Source organism: Populus nigra, chromosome 10 (genome assembly GCF_951802175.1).
Source record: "Populus nigra chromosome 10, ddPopNigr1.1, whole genome shotgun sequence".
Taxonomy (NCBI): Eukaryota; Viridiplantae; Streptophyta; class Magnoliopsida; order Malpighiales; family Salicaceae; genus Populus; species Populus nigra.
Genome location: NC_084861.1, coordinates 10413586 through 10433633, shown reverse-complemented (window position 1 = coordinate 10433633; position 20048 = coordinate 10413586). Strand labels below are relative to the sequence as shown.

Below are 20048 nucleotides of genomic sequence, written 5' to 3'. Positions count from 1 at the left end.
GAGTAAGGTTTTATTATATAATGTAAAAACGTTAATTCAATATAATTCCAATGTATAAGATATTATCTCCACGAATCATTTATAGAAGGTAACTGCTCGTATTTAAACGAGTTTTCATTTTCCTTTTCCTTAAAAGTTTTTAATTTACTCACTCCCAAATGAACGGGCCGTCGATTCACCTAAACCAATCTCATTAATTATCACTCAAAGCCGTAAATTTCCATTTAATTACATTCAGGTCAAAATAACCTGAAATTTCTCCAATAAATAAAAAAACACATGTAACTGAAAGTCTGAAACCACTAAACCAGGGACCTAAATGTAAAGAATTCCTACAAAAACACTACTCTTTTTTATCCCTTGAGAACTCGTCTCTATAAAAACCAGAGACGATCTTAGACAAAACACCGCTTTCCTGCCCCTCCCTCCCTCTCTCTGTAGTTTGTGCAAACAATGGCAGGATCTGCAATCAAACCCACACCCCTTTTGAAAGATGAGCTGGATATAGTGATACCCACTATTCGAAACCTTGATTTCTTGGAGATGTGGAGGCCTTTTTTTGAGCAATATCACTTGATTATAGTCCAAGATGGTGATCCATCAAAGACAATCAAGGTCCCTGACGGTTTTGACTATGAGCTCTACAACAGGAATGATATTAATAGGATTCTGGGTCCTAAGGCTTCTTGCATTTCATTCAAGGACTCTGCTTGTCGCTGCTTTGGTTACATGGTCTCCAAGAAGAAGTATATCTACACCATTGATGATGATTGCTTTGTAAGTTTTCTACTTTTTTATATAAATATTTTTCTGTGATGTATGATTTTCATTCTTCTGAATTCTCTGCTCAATGAAGGGTTTTAGATCTAGTTTTGGTTTTTGCTTGACCTGACTTAATTTTTCTCTGGTGATTCTATAAGGTTCAGTATTTTTTGTTTTTGTTTTTGTTATTGAGATGTCTTGAATTATGAAATACTATTTTTTATTCCTTTTTTATCTTTTTTTTTTAAATGTTGCAAGGGCGTAAAGCTGAAATATCATGGTAGATTTGGAATTTTTGGATCGTCATTTATATGAGATTCTGGGGTCTTATCTTATGAGCTATATTTGGAGAAGAGATACAGGGGTGTTGATGGAATTTTAGGGTGTCGGTGGGATTCTTGCACTTGTAATTTTAAAAAAAATGATTTTTTTTTAAATTAATATTTTTTGGAATTTGGATGAGTTATGTGAAAAATAATTTTAAAAAATAAAAAAAAATTAATATCTTGAAGTAATAAACACTTTAAAACCGTAATTACAACACCCCTTTTAAAAGTCTGGATCTTGATGTGAGCTTTATGGTGGTTAATTTTTCTTTTCTTTTCTGGTTGGTGTTATTTGTGTTTGGTTGAATGTTCAGTGGGTCCGTTATATGATTTTTTATTGTTTCTAACTGCTGCATTTGCCGGCTTGATATTGGTTCTTGCTTCTTTGGCTAAAAGCATAAAATGCTAACTGTTAGCATAAATCTTCAACACTGAGTTAAATCTTCATCGAGTACGGAGTATCTATCCTTTCTTTCACATAGAAAGGTTAGACTTTTGTTTCATGCTCCAAGATAAGAAAGCTTGGTAACGATTCCTTCAACTTCAGGCCGCAGCTGAAGTCTAAAATTAGAGTATCGACTGCACGATGCAAGTTCTGGTCACAAAGTCCTCTGCAGACATGCCCTGTTTCTTTCATCCTAAATAAAAGCTTGGATATTGTCTCCATGCAAGTTAGAGGGCCTGGTAGCAAAATGGCATCTCAGAAAGCCAGTGGTTTTGTCTTTACAAGCCCTTGGCCCACTACGATGCCTACACAACTTAATATTTTTCTCGCCAAGAACGCACAATGCGGATGATGACATGTTTAATCTATGTTCTGGTAGCTAGCCGTCAAGAAAAATGAATGAATACTAACGTAATTGTAAAGGGAAAAAAATGAATAAATAGTTGCATGAAGGAAATAAAGTGTGATTTTGATTCACCTAATCATTCTTGGGAAATATTTTCATGTTGTGCTTATTGTCCACGTCAATATACAGGTTGCCAAAAACCCATCAGGCGAACAGATTAATGCACTCGAGCAGCACATCAAAAACCTTCTGAGCCCATCCACTCCATATTTCTTTAACACTCTTTATGATCCGTACAGAGAAGGTGCAGACTTTGTACGTGGATATCCTTTCAGTCTTCGAGAAGGTGCTACCACTGCTGTTTCTCATGGCCTCTGGCTTAATATCCCTGATTATGATGCTCCCACCCAGCTTGTGAAACCTCTGGAGAGAAATAAGCGGTATTTAGATCTCAACTGGAATTTAATATGATTACATGCTTCCTATCATGTGATTAACAATGTGAGGGATTTGAACTTAGTTATACATTTCCTTTTACATTTCAGATATGTTGATGCTGTTCTGACAGTACCTAAGGGAACCCTTTTCCCGATGTGTGGTATGAATCTAGCATTCAATCGTGAATTGATTGGACCTGCTATGTATTTTGGACTCATGGGAGATGGTCAGCCAATTGGACGATATGATGACATGTGGGCTGGCTGGTGCATGAAGGTGCAATTTCTATGAAACCTACTTCTCTTTTCATGATTTGTTGTTAACAGCGTATTTCTTGATCACAATTTACTCCAAACTCTTACTCTTCACAAAAGTACTATCAGATAGGAAATGATATGTTAGATTAAGAATCAAGTAAAAGAGCTAGCTGTTAATTAAATCCTAAACTCTATTTCGGGATATCTAGACATCTCAAGAAAATTGAGATTCCATTCTGTTTACTTTTTAATTGAGACTTGAATCATTCTTCTGTGCATTTGGATACATAGCCATGAAAGAAGTCAATTAGATCAGAGACTTCTGTCTGTGCTCTGAGAATGAGTACACTTTCCCCCCCAATCCACACAGGTTGCTATGATCTTCAATGCTGGAATCATATATATTATGGATAGAAAAATATTTTCTCAATGTTTAAATAAAAAGCTACAGTGCGTACATTAGAAGCATACGAGATTGTCTTATTTTATTCTGAGCTGCGAGTGTGAACCAGGTAACTGCATTTTCCCCGTTCTGAACTCACTTGTACTGTATTGCTGAACTTGTAGGTCATATGCGACCACATGGGATGGGGAGTTAAGACTGGCTTGCCCTACATCTGGCACAGCAAAGCAAGCAACCCATTCGTTAATCTCAAGAAGGAGTACAGGGGGATCTACTGGCAGGAAGACCTGATACCATTCTTCCAGGCCGCAGTTCTTCCCAAGGAATGCGTCACTGTTCAGCAATGCTACATTGAACTCGCCAAGCAGGTCAAGGAGAAACTTGGCAAGGTTGATCCCTATTTCATTAAACTAGCTGATGCCATGGTCACTTGGATTGAAGCTTGGGATGAACTCAACTCTTCAGAGGAAAAATCTTCGAAGCAACCCAACGGGACAGCAAAGTAGAGGATTTAACGCAAAATTATTTGCCTTCCTAGTACTACATCTGGTAGCTGCTTAGCTGTACCTTTATCACGGTTGTAGCCGTCGTTGAGATCATTATATTATTTATTTTTTGAATTTGTGCTGAAGTATTTTTGGTATTGTTTTGTCCAATGTTTTTAATTTGAAAATATATTAAAATTATTTTTTAAAAAATTTTGATTTTAATATATTAAAATTATCAGGGAAAAAAGTTAAATGCATGTTTAAAATGCATTTAAATATAAAAACAAACGGTGCTGAAGATTGAGAGCATTCCTAGTGCGTAGGTGAATATAAACTTTTCTGGTTTTTACTATACTATATTGTTATGTGCTTGGTATTATAGTGTATAATATTTATAGAAAATATTTTTTATTTAAAAAAATATTAATTTAATATTTTTTAAAAAATTAAATATACATCTAAAAGACTTGCATGCACAATTTTAACTCCAATGCCAACAGCCGCATCAGATTTGAAATTGAAATTCGTTAGGGGAATGACTGAGATGAGTTTGAAAATTTGTGGTGGGCCAACAACTGGTTGCCTCTTCTTGCATTTTCATTTTGAGAGGATGACATCTTTTGGCAGAAAAATATTTGAATTGAAACTCCGACAATTTAACTTTATTGTCTCGTTAATGTGGAAAAAATAGAAGGGGATTAGATAATGACCTGGTTTTTTTTACAGTTGGGCACGCCTGGATCTAATGAGCATGGCCATGGACTGGGAGCGAACCCCACTTGGCTGGCATTTTTGTCAGCTGTCATGGATCTTATATTGCTGGATTCCTTGGACTCTTCTTGGAGGACAAAAGAGTTTAATTTAACTTTTAGCAGGATAAAGTTACCAGCAGAATTGATAAATTTAATTGTTTTTTATTTAAAAATATATTAAAATAATATTTTTTATTTTTTAAATTTTATTTTTAATATCAATACAATCTAATAATATTAAAAATACATACATATATATATATACATATATACATATATATATATACATATATATATATATATATATATATATATACATATATATATATATATACATATATATATATATATATATATATATTCTTCAAACAAAACATAAAAATAATAAAAAAAGGTTTCTTTTGAGAAACTGACAAGAAAAGAAAGAGATGGCTTTCCGTCACCATTTACTTTGACATTGCATAGCATGCATTCTTTTAGGTTTCCAAGACCATGATTGCTCCAATGCGCGTTTCTTCTATTCTATGGTTTTATAGCTGTTTATTATTTAATAAACGAATGCGAAACACGTAACATGGGACAGACTGGTCCAATGATTTCGAATTTCGACATGCACCGGGGCTTCAAAAAGTCACTGAGATATGACGTGCTGTCGTCTCCAATTTTAAAATAAAATACACGTGATCATGCTTCAAACCTTAAAATAGACACTTGCACAAACGGGTTTTGGGTCGTCCTAACAGTGGCCTAAGGCAAATTTTATGAATTCGAAACTTGGGAAGAATACATCGATTCGGCTAAAGATGGATGTGGCCTGGTTGGTCGATAATGTTTTATGCTGCTCTGTTAGTGATGCTTATTTATTTTCGGTTTTTCGGGTCGATCATACGTTCTGAAGATTTCTGGATACCAACCATGCTAGTAAATGCAGAGTCTTTTGGTGGTCATGCCAGATATCGGGGGGTCACCAGGATTTTAAATGGTGAAATCGTGAAAGCAGACGGTAATTTGAACCACCACAATACAATAGGAGGGCCTAATCACCCTCTAATCTTGAATCTCTGGAGGCTAAAAATACACCAGACTGATTAACTAACAAACAAGAGTAACTATACCATACGGAACTTACCTGGAAAAGCAAGCTGCTGGCATGAAAGGATTAGCAAAAAATAAATGCTGATATGCAGCAAGATGTAATGATGTTTGCCACGAAATATTAATTATTATGAAAATTGCTTTCGTCTTAATTTGTAAATTCATATACTTAGCGCTTTTATTTACTTGAATAGGAATATAGGATGGCATTAACTCCATTGGTTATCCAGCAAAAGCGCAACAAGGGAATCTCAAATCTTTATATTTGTGAGCAATGGAAAGTCAACCTTGTACTGATTCAGATCATAACTCGAAGAGAATCAGTTGTTAAGCTCAATTCTCTACCCAGGACACTCGACGAACTGTGACAGAAAGTTGAAGAAAATATAACATGTTACCCTATCTCATTCATTTGCAAGACCGTCGATAAACCAGTAATTGGCCTTTGTCGCCTGCTACTGAAATGACTCCTGGCTTCGAATTGTCAGTAGCAATACAGGAAACACTTTCACCTGGTGAGAGAGAATTGATCAAACAACAACAAAATAAAAGCAGCCACCAAAGTTTATCAAAGCACTAATACAAAAAGGTTTAAAGTTCACTAGACTCTTGCTAGATTTCACAACCGAAACTAAAGTTCATATACTTGATGTTAAAAGCATGCGAATTTGGTGTTGAAAATGATTTTCTAACATTATATGAGAATTGGAAGGGTCAAGAACTGATACTGTAAGATCATGCGGAAGGGATTCATGCACAAGGTTAGGCGGATAATTCCCCAATCAATTTGATGCCATGGAATAGCATAAAATACAAGCCTGGATTACTCAAACTGAAGTATACCTTCAAAATGATGCAGAGTGCCAAGTCTAGTCCCTGTTGTAAATTCCCACATATAAACAAGTCCATCAAATGTGCCAATGATTCCATTGCCAGATGACAAACCAATAGCAGCAGCCCTGCACAGTACTTCCAGGTCATACTTGTGAACTTTTAAACAGCTGACTCAATGTCTCAGATAATAGAAAAAACTTCTGGACATACAGCCAAGAGTAACTAAAATGCTTGCCTATAATGATGTTTACACAAGCATGTAACAGCAAAAATATCTTCATATATCAAACCATCAACTTAAAATGGAAACATGATCACTAATGGTAAAGAGACAATGGAGCAAACATTCCTCATAGAATCTTATATATGATCTTCGAGCAGCTGACTCAATGTCTCAGATAATAGAAAAAACTTCTGGACATACAGCCAAGAGTAACTAAAATGCTTGCCTATAATGATGTTTACACAAGCATGTAACAGCAAAAATATCTTCATATATCAAACCATCAACTTAAAATGGAAACATGATCACTAATGGTAAAGAGACAATGGAGCAAACATTCCTCATAGAATCTTATATATGATCTTCGAGTGCTTTAGACCAACTGCATTTCTGTAGTCTGCTGAAAAGGGAAAGCACAGCAAACACCTAGCAAGGTTTGGAGAAGAGGAATATAATTTCAAACTTAAAAAAAAAAATTGTGGGCACCTTGGATCCAATGCTTTTCCGAGGATCAACATATTTTTCACCAGTAGAGCTAGCCTCCACCACCCAACTGGATTTATACCGCAATCACTCGATATATAGTCTTCTTGAGTATCCAACTCAGGAATGGTTGAGACAAGAAGCCAGATGGCAATATCTTCTCCATCCAATGGAGGTAATGAATAATACTCACTGTTCTCTGAAAACCATAATTTTGTTGCATCTACGATTCCATTGATTTGCTCCTCCACAGTAGAATAATGGAAACCATGGACTACTCTTTGCCAAGTAAACGAACTGATTGGAAAGAATTGACATGCTGAAGCACTTGGAGAAGAGACCCTTGCCATGAACATGCGCCTTGAGACATCCCTGGAAGAAATTACTTGCAATCAGATACAGATGGAATTCAGAACAATCATGAAACTGATGTCTGTTTCTCTCAGCTTTATTTTGGGGGGAAGTTGTTAAAGGGAGAGGAACATAATTTAGAAACCTTGTGCAAATACAAGCCACATCAAACAACTTTGAATCAAAGGAGATATTACACACATTGTTGCCATATCAAACAACTTTGAATCAAAGGAGATATCTTGTCAGCAGCATACCATACAGTAAATTCCCCGAAGCCGTTATTCCCAACAACTAGAGAAGCACAGTTCGGAACCCTCTTCAACTCAACTATGCAAGGGGATATGCAATCGTTAGCTGAAATGATAAATTCTTCTGTTGGTGCACTGCAAATTTTGAAAAAAAAAATATGAAAACTGTATACAAGGAATAGATAGATAGCCTGATCAGAAGCTGCCAACTCAAACAAGCAAAATCAAAGCTATCTCCCATGAATCAAGCTACCAAAATAGCATTGTAGGGACTAATAAAAAATAGCATGCCTTCATTAAGTTTTAACTTTTGAACAGCAGCTAATCTCAATAAAAAGATGAACACATTAACATCAATTTATCCAAAATTCCTTAACCACTTCCTTCGAAAAATATAACCACCTTGCCAAGGAGAAAACTCAAAAGCTTGAACCCATTAAGGATGGTATATATTGGTAAAGCTCTGAACCAAATATTACTGGAATAAATATAGAGGACAATCATTTAGGGTAACTGACTTTTCCTCTGATTGACTATTGAATCAGGCACGGACAATTATGGCATAATAATGACCTCAAAAGAACAAGAAGCACCTAGTTTGGAGGATTGGGTGAGAAGCAAGAGCAGTCATTTCCAACATAATTTGATTGGTAAACACTGGTATTGCAGATTAGTACAAATATGATCAATTTATAAAGGAGTATACGCCAGAGAGCAAATGAATTGTTTATGAAGGAAACCAGTTGGCCACATTGAGAAAATTAGCCTAAATTAAACATTTCAGACTCAACACAGATATCAAACCATGTAAATAGTTTGAGGAACTGAAGTCAAACGAAATGGACACTATCTCAGAAAAACTTACCTCCATGCTGAATTCATGGTCCAGAGATGTAGTCTCCCACTCTCTCCAGCAGCAATTAGATGGTTAGGTTCACAGACCAATAAACACTGCATGCTGTCAACTGTACTCAATTTTACCAGGACTGAAACATATCCAGTTTTTACTTGCACAATTTTCACTGTACTTTGCTCAGAGCAGTTTAATGAACAAGTTGAGCACAAACAATCTGTTCTTCCTTCCCTGATGAAATATATGGGATATTAGTGCCCAAACCTTACTTTTATCACATATAATCTTTTCTATAATATAAACCCTCAGGAGTAATCAACCTGCAATAAGGTGTTTTCATGCTGCCAAGTAAAACAAGATTCTGCCCATCTGGGGTTAGTTGCAAGCCAGATCGTTCAAGTGCAGTCTAGTGAAGAGTAACAACAGAGTCAAAATTATGACAATAACTTGCAAGCACAACAGCCAAAGAATTCAGCTAATTATTAACAATGCATCTGTTTCTTACTTCTCTACCAAAGATATCTGTTGAAAATGGAAACGTTACTGATGTGTGGCCAACAAAAGAAGGGTTCCCTGTCCTTGTTTCTTCAATTGCTAGCTTGTACAGAAACAGGGTTCTGTTTTTATCTACCAAATGACCACAAAGAGCACAAATATTGATTTCATCTCCTTTTGTAACCACCAACAGTGACAAAACAGGCATGGGGTGAAGATAGCACCCCACAAGCTCAAAGTTACCCTCTAGTTCATTGTTGTGCTTCAAGTTCCTATGTAGTTTTAGGTCTGAGTTAGTCTGAACTTCCTTGACACTGGATGTGTTATAGCAAGAGAATGTTGTTCCTAGCTCCGCAGATAATACTGGTGGTCCATTTGTATCGGAGGTATTCTGGCTCACAACCAGCCTGCCTTCAGAATAAGCATGCGGTTTTTCTATTTTTGAAACCGTTGCAGCAAAAAGATTTGAAGCATCTTTGCCCATGGAAGCACCGGAAAATGTTTGAGTTTGTGATACAAAAGGCAACTTGCTCTCTGATAAAGGGTTGGGATTACTAGTAGTTTCGTCTATCTGCATACCGTTGAGCTGGTCTCCAACCATGGGTTCAGAACCAGAAATAGCATTTTTATGTGGTTTGTCCACAGAAGAACTCATCTGGAACATCTCTGAGTTAAGTAAAGTTCTTGTAGTTTCTGGGATAGAATCATCTCTCAAATTTCTACATATAATACTTTCTGAGAATGAAGCATTACATTTTCTTGTTGAAGATGCTGCTTTTGAGACCTTTTTTCTGGTATATACGTTTTTTGTCACTTGAGCAGTAGACAAATTGCCTGATTCAGGAGTCTCAGCCTTGACACTGATGTCATTCCTTAATATTTGCACAGAAGCGCCTAAACCTCTTTGGCTCATATTACTTTTAGCAACCACTGCAAGAAAACAACCAATATGTGGTTTAGTTGAAATTTAACATCAAAGGATCTGAAATAATGCAAATGCACAAGAATCTCAGAATTTAGCTGGTCCATATACAGCTTTGAACAAGGTTTTCTGCACATGCATTGATTTACATATACAAAGTTCCTGCTCAAATTGGTAACATACGATTCCAAGATAAGCAGTTCATGAAGACACAGAAACTACATGGCAAGGGCATGTATTTTCATTTGAAGGCCAGTAGGGAATATGCGCCTTGTCTCATGGGCTAGACTGCAGTTCAGTTCACCATTATAAGTTTGGTTTTGGACATATTATCAACAAGTGGAACTGATACAGAATTGACTAGAAATGATGACAGACATTACCATCATTGAAATCTGTTCCACGGTTGAGGTCTTTTTCCACAGAAAGGAATTTGGTACCAATTAAGTTTTCATCCATTTTTTTGCAAATATCCTGATTTTCTTCATACAAAACATTTTCATTGGCAGACTTGATGCCAGAAACAGATTCATAAGGGTATAGATAATCATCCTGATGCCTTTTATCCAAAGCCAATTGCACTTTGCTTTGCACTTGGTTGTGACAAAAGATGTCTTTAATCCCATCAGTGTCAAACTGACAAACTGATGACTCCGTCCCATCTATATTAACAAACTGATCCACTCTGCAGGGAGGACATGCATCTGTATCAAAACAAGGTTGATCAGCCTCAGCAGTATTGGAGGGTGATATTGGCTGGTTTGTTACATGAACCCCACATTTGTCACCATCAAAACTGTCAAGAACAACAGACTTCACATGCTCAGAACCTGGGAGAACTGAACCATATACACAAGGAGATTGAGCCTCCTCGAATTGGAGATTTTCATCATTATTTTCATGAGGTTTTGGTGTATTAGGCAAAGTCTCTGAATAACCAATGGTCTTCTTCTTTTTTCTTGACTTGTTTTTGAGCAGTGGTATTGCTTGAGGAAGCAGAAACGTCATCATTGACTTGGCTATGTCTTGACCTGCTGAATCAAAATCACTTCTTTCAGAATTCCCATTTGAGTTGGGTGTGCCTATTACTTCTTCTGGGTGCGATTCAGTTATAAGTCCTTGGGAAGTGATGGCCTCAGTCACCAGTAACTCTTCTCTGACACTGCAAGCACTTATATCATGGGTAGCTTGAGCAGAATTTGTAATAATATCTGCATCAAACTAGTGTCAAGACAGAAAATGGATATTTGGAGAAGATGATACATCACCAAAAGTTGAACAGGAGAGCACTTGGGCACTCCAATTTCACCATCTCGGGAAAAAAGCATGAATAAGTTAAGGAATACCTTGCTCAAAATCTAAGGTATCAGGTGCACAAAGATCAACATTGTGGACACATGGCTGGTCTTTTGGAGCTGTTGCATCTTCAGCCTGGCCTTCCACTGACATTGTAAAATTTGACCCTTCCACTTTAGTATCCAGTGACCTATCAAGCTGTTACATAAAAGAATGTTTCTCATACTAGGCCAATTTGACTAAGAAACATGAATATTTCCGACAATTGGGAGAAATGAAGAATTTTCTGAATAGGGGTACAAAAAAATGTAACTGGCTCAGTTCATTAATGTAAGAACCTAAGATACCGTACAAAGGTAGCAGGAAGTAAACAAAAACTCACGGGTTATGTAAATGTCTATCAATTCATTAGTGTCAAGAGGCAAAAAAGTTTGGAAGCAACGAGTGAAAAGGCACTAACAATTTTATCTTCCACAGACAAGTTGACGACTCCAGTGGTGGATTTAGAACTTTTAGACCAGGCAAGCATGCTTTCTTCAGGCCCAGGGGCAGCTTTTTCTGTAAGATGATCGGAGCAGTCAACTGACTTCAAGGGAAAATCATCCTTGGCTGATGAGTGATCAGTTTCTCCTCCAGCTACAGGTTTTAAGCAAACTGCAGTTGAAAATGTTCCTGGAAGTTTACAAGACTCCTGCTCTTGGTTAAAACTTAAAGTAGACCTCCATTGCTTATGAGTTTTGGAAGCTGAATCAGATGGCTCGGCAATGTACATTACATCTTCAGCTCGGGATCTTTTAAAGCTAGCAGCACTTAATGACTCAGGATTCGCAATTTTTTGGCTCTTACTTCTCTTTCCCTTAACCTGAGATCTTGCCAAGTAGGGTGGTAGATTGGGATATGTGCATGCATCTGTGCATCGGTTATTTAGCTCTGTTCCAGAGGACCCATTGGAGAAGCTGGGGGATAGTGGACTCTGTTCTGCAATCCCATTTATATTTGTCACCAGTTCTCGTAGTAACCTCTGGACAAATGGATTTTTGAACCCAAAAAACTGCATTGCGCAAGCATAAGAGAAGGAATTTTTTAGCACAAAATGAGGTTCCTTTTCTTTATCTTTCCCTAGTTTTGCAATTGATAATAGAGGAAATGGAGGAAGTCAGTCTCCTGCTTGTCAGGATACTAATCAATTGAACACCATGCAGCTTGAAGATTAATACAAAGGAAACAATCAGAAGGTATAAACAATTTCTAGTTTTATTAACGAAGTAATCTGGAAGAACCATTACTTTCATAAGTTGCAAGCAATAGAACAACAAGGGCCACTGAGATGAAACCTCAAAAAAATTACAAATGTGGCCAGCTTACTGCAAACTGAGGTTATATATGTTGGACTTCTGTAAAGTCTAATACCAGTCAAATGTAACTAATGTGAACATCAATGCATCTTAGGTACAAAGGTTAGGGGCTTATATTGGATGTGAGCAAAGCTCATTCCAGTTTCTGCAAGATGAATGTCTGAATATGATAAAGGTGTGATACGACACTAAATATTTGCAATAAATGTGATTTCAAGATTGAACTGATTTTAGGAAGGAACCAAGATTTACCTCTATGCCATCTATCATGCATGAAAATCTTTTTCCATGCCAAATCTTTGTGTGAGGGCAACAATTCTTCTGAAATTTCTGCCACACAATATCAGGAGTTTGACCGGAACATGAATATCCATCAGTGGAAGTGATCTGCAGCAGTACTGTATTTGTCATTCTTATCTTTTAACCTTTGCGTAAAACTAGCTAAGAATGATAAAAACCAAAAGGGCTAGGTACAAACCGCAAATAAAGGCCCTTTAGGACCTTCATGAATTTCCATCTTATAAGCTCCCCCATTGTAAGCTCGACGAGCTTGGTATCCAACAGGATAAGGATACCGATCTTTACCCTACAAAATAACAGAATTTAGTTAACAAAATACATGACATAATATGATACGGACCACAGTCTATAGTTTTCTACAAATTTCTAAGAGCCTTCACTTTGTTATTTCTGAAACCACATTGGAATGCTTTTGCTAATACTTGATAAGGAGCCAAATCCACAAAACAAGCAGAACAGCCCTATGCTTCACAAACACACACCCAACATGCATCAAAACAAGTAATTTATCAAAACTTCGAAAGGGAAGCAGTATATTATGTTTCAAATGCATTACATGCGTACTGAGTTTAGATGCTTCCTTCATCCTAGTCTTGATCCTCAAAATTAAAAGCACCATTTGAAGCCTTAATTTATCTACTGCCAGAAAATTCTAGCAGCAAATTCTTCAAATCTAACCACCCAATCAAAAGACGAATAAAACCTCAAACCCTAAACAGCAGTTTCCAAGCCCTAGGCTGACAAATCAACACGGATTGCCGAAGTCTGTTGTAAACTACAGAAAATGAAATGGAATCAACTACTAAGCAGCTTAAATCCATACTAGTCGAATCGGATCTATCTCCAAATTTAGAACCATTAGACGAATAATCAAATATTTGCATAATCTAATTGAAATAACCATTAAAAGTTCACTATACAAATTGGAATTTAAAACAAAGATCAAAAGATGTCGAGAAGGTATTAAAGCGTTGATGGATTTAACTAGATTAAAATTGAAAAAGAAAACTAAAGAACGAACCCTAGTAGAGCTCCAGTACTTCTTGTCCCAGGCGCCACCGCTATAGAGAGATCCGATTGAAACTAATTCAAGACCGCCTGTTTTCTCCGCCTCCTCTCGATCTTCTCCTTCTTCCTTTAGTTTAGATTTCGCCATTCAAAAGAATAAGAAATCAAATGCGAATTTGCTTAGTAGAAAGACTGTACGGTACTGATTGATTGATGCGAGAGCGGGAGGAATAGAGGATTTTAATGGCGGGAGTGAAAATTTAAAGTTCCCTCTCACATGCTAGCTTAGATAATTTTTTGAAACAAAAATAATAAATCGAATAGAATAACTTCTTCCGAAAAAACAATTCGCCGTTGCCGGGGATCGAACCCGGGTCACCCTCGTGACAGGCGGGAATACTTACCACTATACTACAACGACCTTGTTTAAAGAATAATTTCAAAGTACTTACAAATATCTTAACAATAGCTGAACTACCTTTCTGATGTTGAAACGTCCTTGTCAGTTGTGATCATAGGCATAACAGAATCATGCTAAATTTACGGTTACTTTATAGTTTTTTTTTTATTATTATTATTAATGTGGAGGTATTTGGATCACCTTGTTTATTTACGTACATTTTAACTAATTATTTTATTATTAATTTCACGACCTCTAACATTAAAGGTTATGGTTTGTCCATGACAATATTCAACTGAATATATGCAAATCTTACGGGTCTTTAAATTTTTTTTTCTCATCGGTCTGGATGAAGTTGAGGAAGATAAGGTTTAATTCTGTTTACATATATACAAAGGATTGTGTTTAGTGTTGGAAAACATGTATTGTAATATAAAAAAAAAGATATGATTGCTGAGAGAATTAGTGTTGATTTTGTATCTTTAATATAAAAAAATCATTTTCTTTAAAATACCATTTGTACTCCTCGGCCCTCGCTGCAAATTCAATTGTTATTGAATTCAGAGCAGATACACTTTCAGGGCTGGTATAAAAACTTAGAAAGTCTTTGGGAAATAAACTGTATTTTTAAAAATTTTAATTTTTTTATTTAAAATAATTTTTTTATATTTTTAGATAATTTTAATATATTTTTAAATAAAAAAATATTTTAACTACAATCTCCACCACATTCGTATGTACTCTCAGACATCCGCCCCTCGGCATTAAAATTGTTTCTTCTAAAACCCTCGTTATAGATAAACATGACTCTGGAGTTTATTTAATCAGCAGACTTTACCCGGTGCATCATACTCTATTAATATTTATCTATGTACCTTTTTTTTTGCACGGTACAAGACGCTCCATTTGTCTTCACAGTGTGATTGATTAATGACTATTTGATAAGAAGTTAATAAGAATTTAATATTTTTTAATTAGACGTTCTCTTCGTCATGAATCAAGATTATTAAATTCTCTTGGTGTAATGTTAGCTTTTTCACTCGTATGAAAGTGGGATTCAAGGGAGAATCACGCTAAAAATATATACAAGTCTCTCTTTTATTTCTCCAACATCATGAGCGCCTCCATTAATCGTGGTCTCCTACCATGTACTTGGTTATTCAACCGCACTGTATTGAACCGGTTTAAATTTTTTTTAATATAATATAAATATTTAGATATTATTAATTTTTTTAATGAAAAAAATTCAAATTATATAAGAATTGATTCAATATTATTCAATTGACTTTACAAGTTCAAAAATAACTCATACAATCTATAAAAATATAGTTTGACTAAAAACATTTCAAGATGATATTTTTCTTTAATATTAAAATAACATGTTATATTTATTTGGATCAACCTGGGTTAACATGTAAAATCCACGACCTAGGTAGCTAATGAGAACTATGTTCATAGAAAGCAAATCAAAAATGAATTATGAAATTCGATTTCCAATCGATCAAATATTGAAGGATGAGATTGAAAAAAAAATCAATTAAAAAGTGACCCGAGTTAGCTTTTCAAACTGTGATAGCTCAATGAAAAGCAAATAAAAATAAATTACAAATCTCAATCCCCAATCAGTCCAATATTGAAGAATGTGATTAAAAAAGAACATAAAAACAACTCAAATTAATCTGTTAAACTCATGATCTAAGTCATCAAACCGAGATAATCACGTAGAAAAAAATAAAAAAAATGATTTAATTAAACTTGGGTTAACCTGTCAAATCCACAACTTTGGTTACAAGACTGAAATAATCTTATAGAGAGTAAATCAAAACAAAATATGAAACTCAATTTCCAATCATCTTTGTTGGAACCAGTGTTGAATGATGAAAATTATAGAATTTCTAATTAAAAAAATGACACAAAAATTAGTTAAGTCAACTGGGATTAACCTGTTAAACACTATTATTGGGTCACGAGGTCGTGATAACCTAATAAGAAGCAAACCAAAACAAATCATGAAGCCTAATTTTCATTCAAACACGACATTAAATAATGAAATTGAAAAAAAAAATCAATCAAGAAAAAGAAAAATAACTTAGTCAATTGGGTTAACCTGCCAAACTTGTGACCTTGGTCATAAGACGGGGACATCGTTGAAGGACATGTGCTCCAGGTCATGAGATCGAGACACCGTCTTAGAAAGAAAACAAAAAAACGATTCGATTTAACCGGGGTTAAAATTAATGTCAAAACCCATGACCTTGATTGTGAAATCAAAATATTTCTATAGAAAGCAAATAAAAAAAAGATTATGAAACTCCATTCCTAACCGACCCAGTATTAAATGATGAAATTAAAAAAAATATATAATTAAAAAAATGACACAAAAAACAACTAGGATCAACTCGCGTTAACATGTTAAGAATTATTCTCGTGTCATAAGAATGAAATAACATAATAGAAAGTAAATAAAATAAATTATGAAATCTAATTCTCAATCAACCCAGTATTAAATGATGAAATTAAAAAAAATAATTAAAAAAATGAAAATTGAGTTAACCGAGTTAACCTGTTAAATCTATGATCAATATATGAAAGTATGATAACTCAATAAAAAATAAATTTAATATTAAATGATAAATAAAAAAATCAAAGAAAAAAAAAGTAGTAATATTTAGATTACAGTGCTTCATGAATAGAGATGAATAGAGATAACAATCGTTTCTGCATGGTAGAACTTTGAGACCGTAGAAACTTAAAATCAAAGGCTGGACTTGTAGAAAGAAAAGAAAAGCATGAAATAATTAAGGAATCGAAAGATTTATGATTTTAATTTATCTTCCCAAACTCCAAGATCTATTCATTAACTTTGTACCTGATTTTACACGGCATTTTTCTCTTTAGTTTAAAATAATTCATCTGATTTGAGAATCTTAATTAACTTTAATTTGAAAACTTTGATCAGTTGATTACCTGCGTTCAAACTGAAAAGGCAGTGATAAAAACTGAAAAGTTTTTTCCAGGGCAAATGTCAATTAGACATGAACAAAAGCGAATGCTGGAAAATATCCAAGAGGGATGCAGGCTTGTTCAAAAAAGAAAACTAGTTTTGAATGAAGAGAAAGAAACATGAAATTAAAGTGAAGAGATCATGAACATGGGAGCGGAGATGTCTAATCTGAATTTCCTTAAAAGGAAGAGAAAGGGGGTGACAATAGAACCAATGAACGTGTCCAAATCCGTTGATGAACAGAACTACGTGTGTGAACTGGTCTGGTACGTAAGGTCTAAGGAAAGATGGAGAAATTAAAAAAGGAAGACATGGGAGCCTCGTTGAATGGTAAACACTTGATGCCAATTAAGTACCCATGAAAACCTGTGTCAAACTCTATGGTTAATGAAAAAGCCTAGCCAAGGCAATGACTAGCTAACTATACAATGGACTAAGGAGAGACCTTGAGGGTAATGGATACCTAAAACTAGACGGAGGGGGCCGATTTATACAAGCAGAGAAAGGTGAGGATACCAAGTGTTACTATAGCTTTGTTTCCATGTTCGGAAATGAGGAATTGTCCCATCACAAAAGACACAAAACCCATCTCCTATTTTGATTTACTAGGGTGACGGTGACATGAGCTTTAGCATCTGTCTCTCTCAGATTTCCTCGTTTAGCACCGCACCCACAAAAGATGGAACCCATGCAGCTTAGTGGTTACCATCTCTTCACTGTCTTTTTCACTCGTTCACGCTTCCCATGATATTTTGGATGGACGCTTCTTCTTTACTAATCTTAACACTCAATTGGCATGGGTATCAGCCCGTTAATTTAATTTTATTTTTTATCAAAATGGTTCTAGAAGTGTTATTAAGTTTTATCTGTCCGGTGAGATAACCTAGCAATCCAGTCAAATCCTCTTTTAATTTTATAAGAGATATTTAAACTATGTTGTTTTTTTTTTAAAAAAAAAAAATATTATTAAAACAGCATCAATCCGGGTTTAATAACTTCTGGTTCTTACCTTCCTAATACATAACAGATACAGCATTAATAGAAACTAGTACTTGTTCATCTCGAATTTTACCATTATATTGTTTTTGGATAAATAATAAAGTTAGAAAGTTCTACTCCTCAATCAAAGATTAACTCAAAAGATCAAATGGAATGGAAAGTGGTGGCTAACCTAACCTATAAATTAAACTAATTTAAACCACTCTACTGCTAGAGTAGACAGTAAAAAAGTAAGATAAACACGTACGTATAGTTGTCTGGGATGTTACGATGATGGCAAAATTACAGGCACGTTATATATTTATAATGATAAACAAATAACTATCACATAGATAAGCACAAATAATTTCCTAGAAAATTAACTAATTAATATTATCCTATATTGTCCATGTATCAACACCGTATCTTGTCACTTGTCTTGTATTTTGTAACTTCCAATCTTCCTGAACAGGCTAAGAAATTATCTTGCTTGCCAAGGTGGAGAGGTTTGCCTTGTTCTGCTTTCTTGTCTTCTCTATTAGATCGCTAAAAACCACTCTTAGATTGCCTCCACTGTGTTTCCTTGTCTAAATTTGCCTTGTTTTGCTTGGCGGATACAAAGCCTCACTAATCCATGATATCCTTGCGGTTAACTCCATCAAGCCTGGGTCTGCTGTTCAAAACAATTCGTCTCTTCCTAATTTTCATGAGATGTACTCGTCACGTTGTGTATGATTATCCCTATAGACAGACGGTGATGGATCTCATTTCTGGGGATAAAACCTCTGTGTTTTATAATTAGAACGTGAAGGTTACTGTTTAAGTACTATAAAGAAGCTCTATATATTGTACAAGTAGTAGCCTCTAAGCAATTTGATACCTATTCCATTCGCTCCTAAATTTAGTCGGAGGCATTCATGCATGCTGTCATTGCCTAAATCTTGGCTTCTGTCAAACACGTGGGTGTGTTCACAATGACCTCTTATGACCTCATTGTTTGCTTGCATTACTTGTATAAATTAACTCGACATTGGTGTTAGTCATTTTGGTGGTGAGATTGTCAATGTCTCTTGCTAAAACATTAATTATTCGCTCAGCCTGACCATCATTGCCATTCTTAGGTATCTCCAATTTGACTGGTATCATCAGCAGCAATGGTGATTTCCATGCCTACCACCTCAATTAGTTTCGCTGACGGGCTGTTCTTTGCTAACATTTCTTCGTCACGGTCCCTTCATGGATATCTGAACTAACTTGTATGTACCTCGATGAATCTTTATGGGTTCTGATATTAACAACCAGATAAACTTTCAGTAACTATTAATATTAGCAACCACATGATTCAAATCTGATACCATATGAAAAATAAATTTTTGAATCTCAAGTTCTTATTACTGACCACCTATCATATGATTGTCACACTTATCTTATGATGTCCCATTGAAGGTGAGTTGCGAGGGCCTCGTAGATGATAAAACCTTCATTGATATGATAGCGAATGTGGTCACTTAGGCTCGGAGCTAATGGACTCAGTGACTAGAAAACATAAAATGATATTACCAGTTGGAGGAAAAAGTCGATGGCTTTAAAAGGGGAATAAAAATAGTGTTGGGTTGGTTGCCATTAATATGCAACAAATGGACGGCACCAACCATTGACTTTGATAGCCACCATTGTTGAAGAAGAGATGGAGTTGGTAGCCACCTTTGTTGAAGAAGAGCTGGAGCTGTGACACCATTCATGCATATAAATAAAGGCATACGTGAGAGAGCAAAATGAGAGAAGGTTGAGAGAATGTAAAGAAAACAAGAGAGAAAGTGAGGGGCTGCCAAGGGCAGTAACCCTGCTGCCATGTGCAGCAGTGTGAGAGAGCTGAGAGTAGAGTTTGAGTGAAGTGATCCTTCTCCTTCATGTGTGTTGTAATCCTTTCTCTATCTGTCTCTAATAATATTGACTTCTCTCGTGGATGTAGACAGTTTTGCC

General features: G+C 35.5%; 2 protein-coding genes across 3 annotated transcripts; one reads left to right on the top strand and one right to left on the bottom strand.

Moving 5' to 3' along the window:
- Window positions 1-333: 333 nt before the first annotated feature.
- LOC133704527 (UDP-arabinopyranose mutase 3) lies at window positions 334-3608 on the top strand. The gene is made up of 4 exons (XM_062129375.1): window positions 334-777; window positions 2069-2319; window positions 2425-2593; window positions 3142-3608. The coding sequence occupies exons 1-4, from the start codon at window positions 454-456 to the stop codon at window positions 3481-3483; spliced, it is 1086 nt and encodes a 361-aa protein (XP_061985359.1). The 5' UTR covers window positions 334-453; the 3' UTR covers window positions 3484-3608.
- Window positions 3609-5460: 1852 nt separating this feature from the next.
- On the bottom strand, window positions 5461-14051 carry LOC133704828 (uncharacterized). Of its 2 annotated transcripts, XM_062129845.1 has the most exons (13): window positions 13697-14046; window positions 12854-12961; window positions 12628-12762; window positions 11481-12071; window positions 11071-11218; window positions 10108-10935; window positions 8813-9732; window positions 8628-8713; window positions 8320-8538; window positions 7461-7589; window positions 6856-7224; window positions 6156-6271; window positions 5461-5824 (listed from the first exon to the last, which is right to left on the bottom strand). In XM_062129845.1, the coding sequence occupies exons 1-13, from the start codon at window positions 13829-13831 to the stop codon at window positions 5721-5723; spliced, it is 3888 nt and encodes a 1295-aa protein (XP_061985829.1). In that variant the 5' UTR covers window positions 13832-14046; the 3' UTR covers window positions 5461-5720. The 2 variants fall into 2 exon arrangements, with proteins under 2 accessions (XP_061985829.1, XP_061985830.1); XM_062129846.1 differs by lacking the exons at window positions 5461-5824; window positions 6156-6271 and having other exon boundaries at window positions 7009-7224; window positions 7405-7589; window positions 13697-14051.
- Between the last annotated feature and the right edge of the window lie 5997 nt (window positions 14052-20048).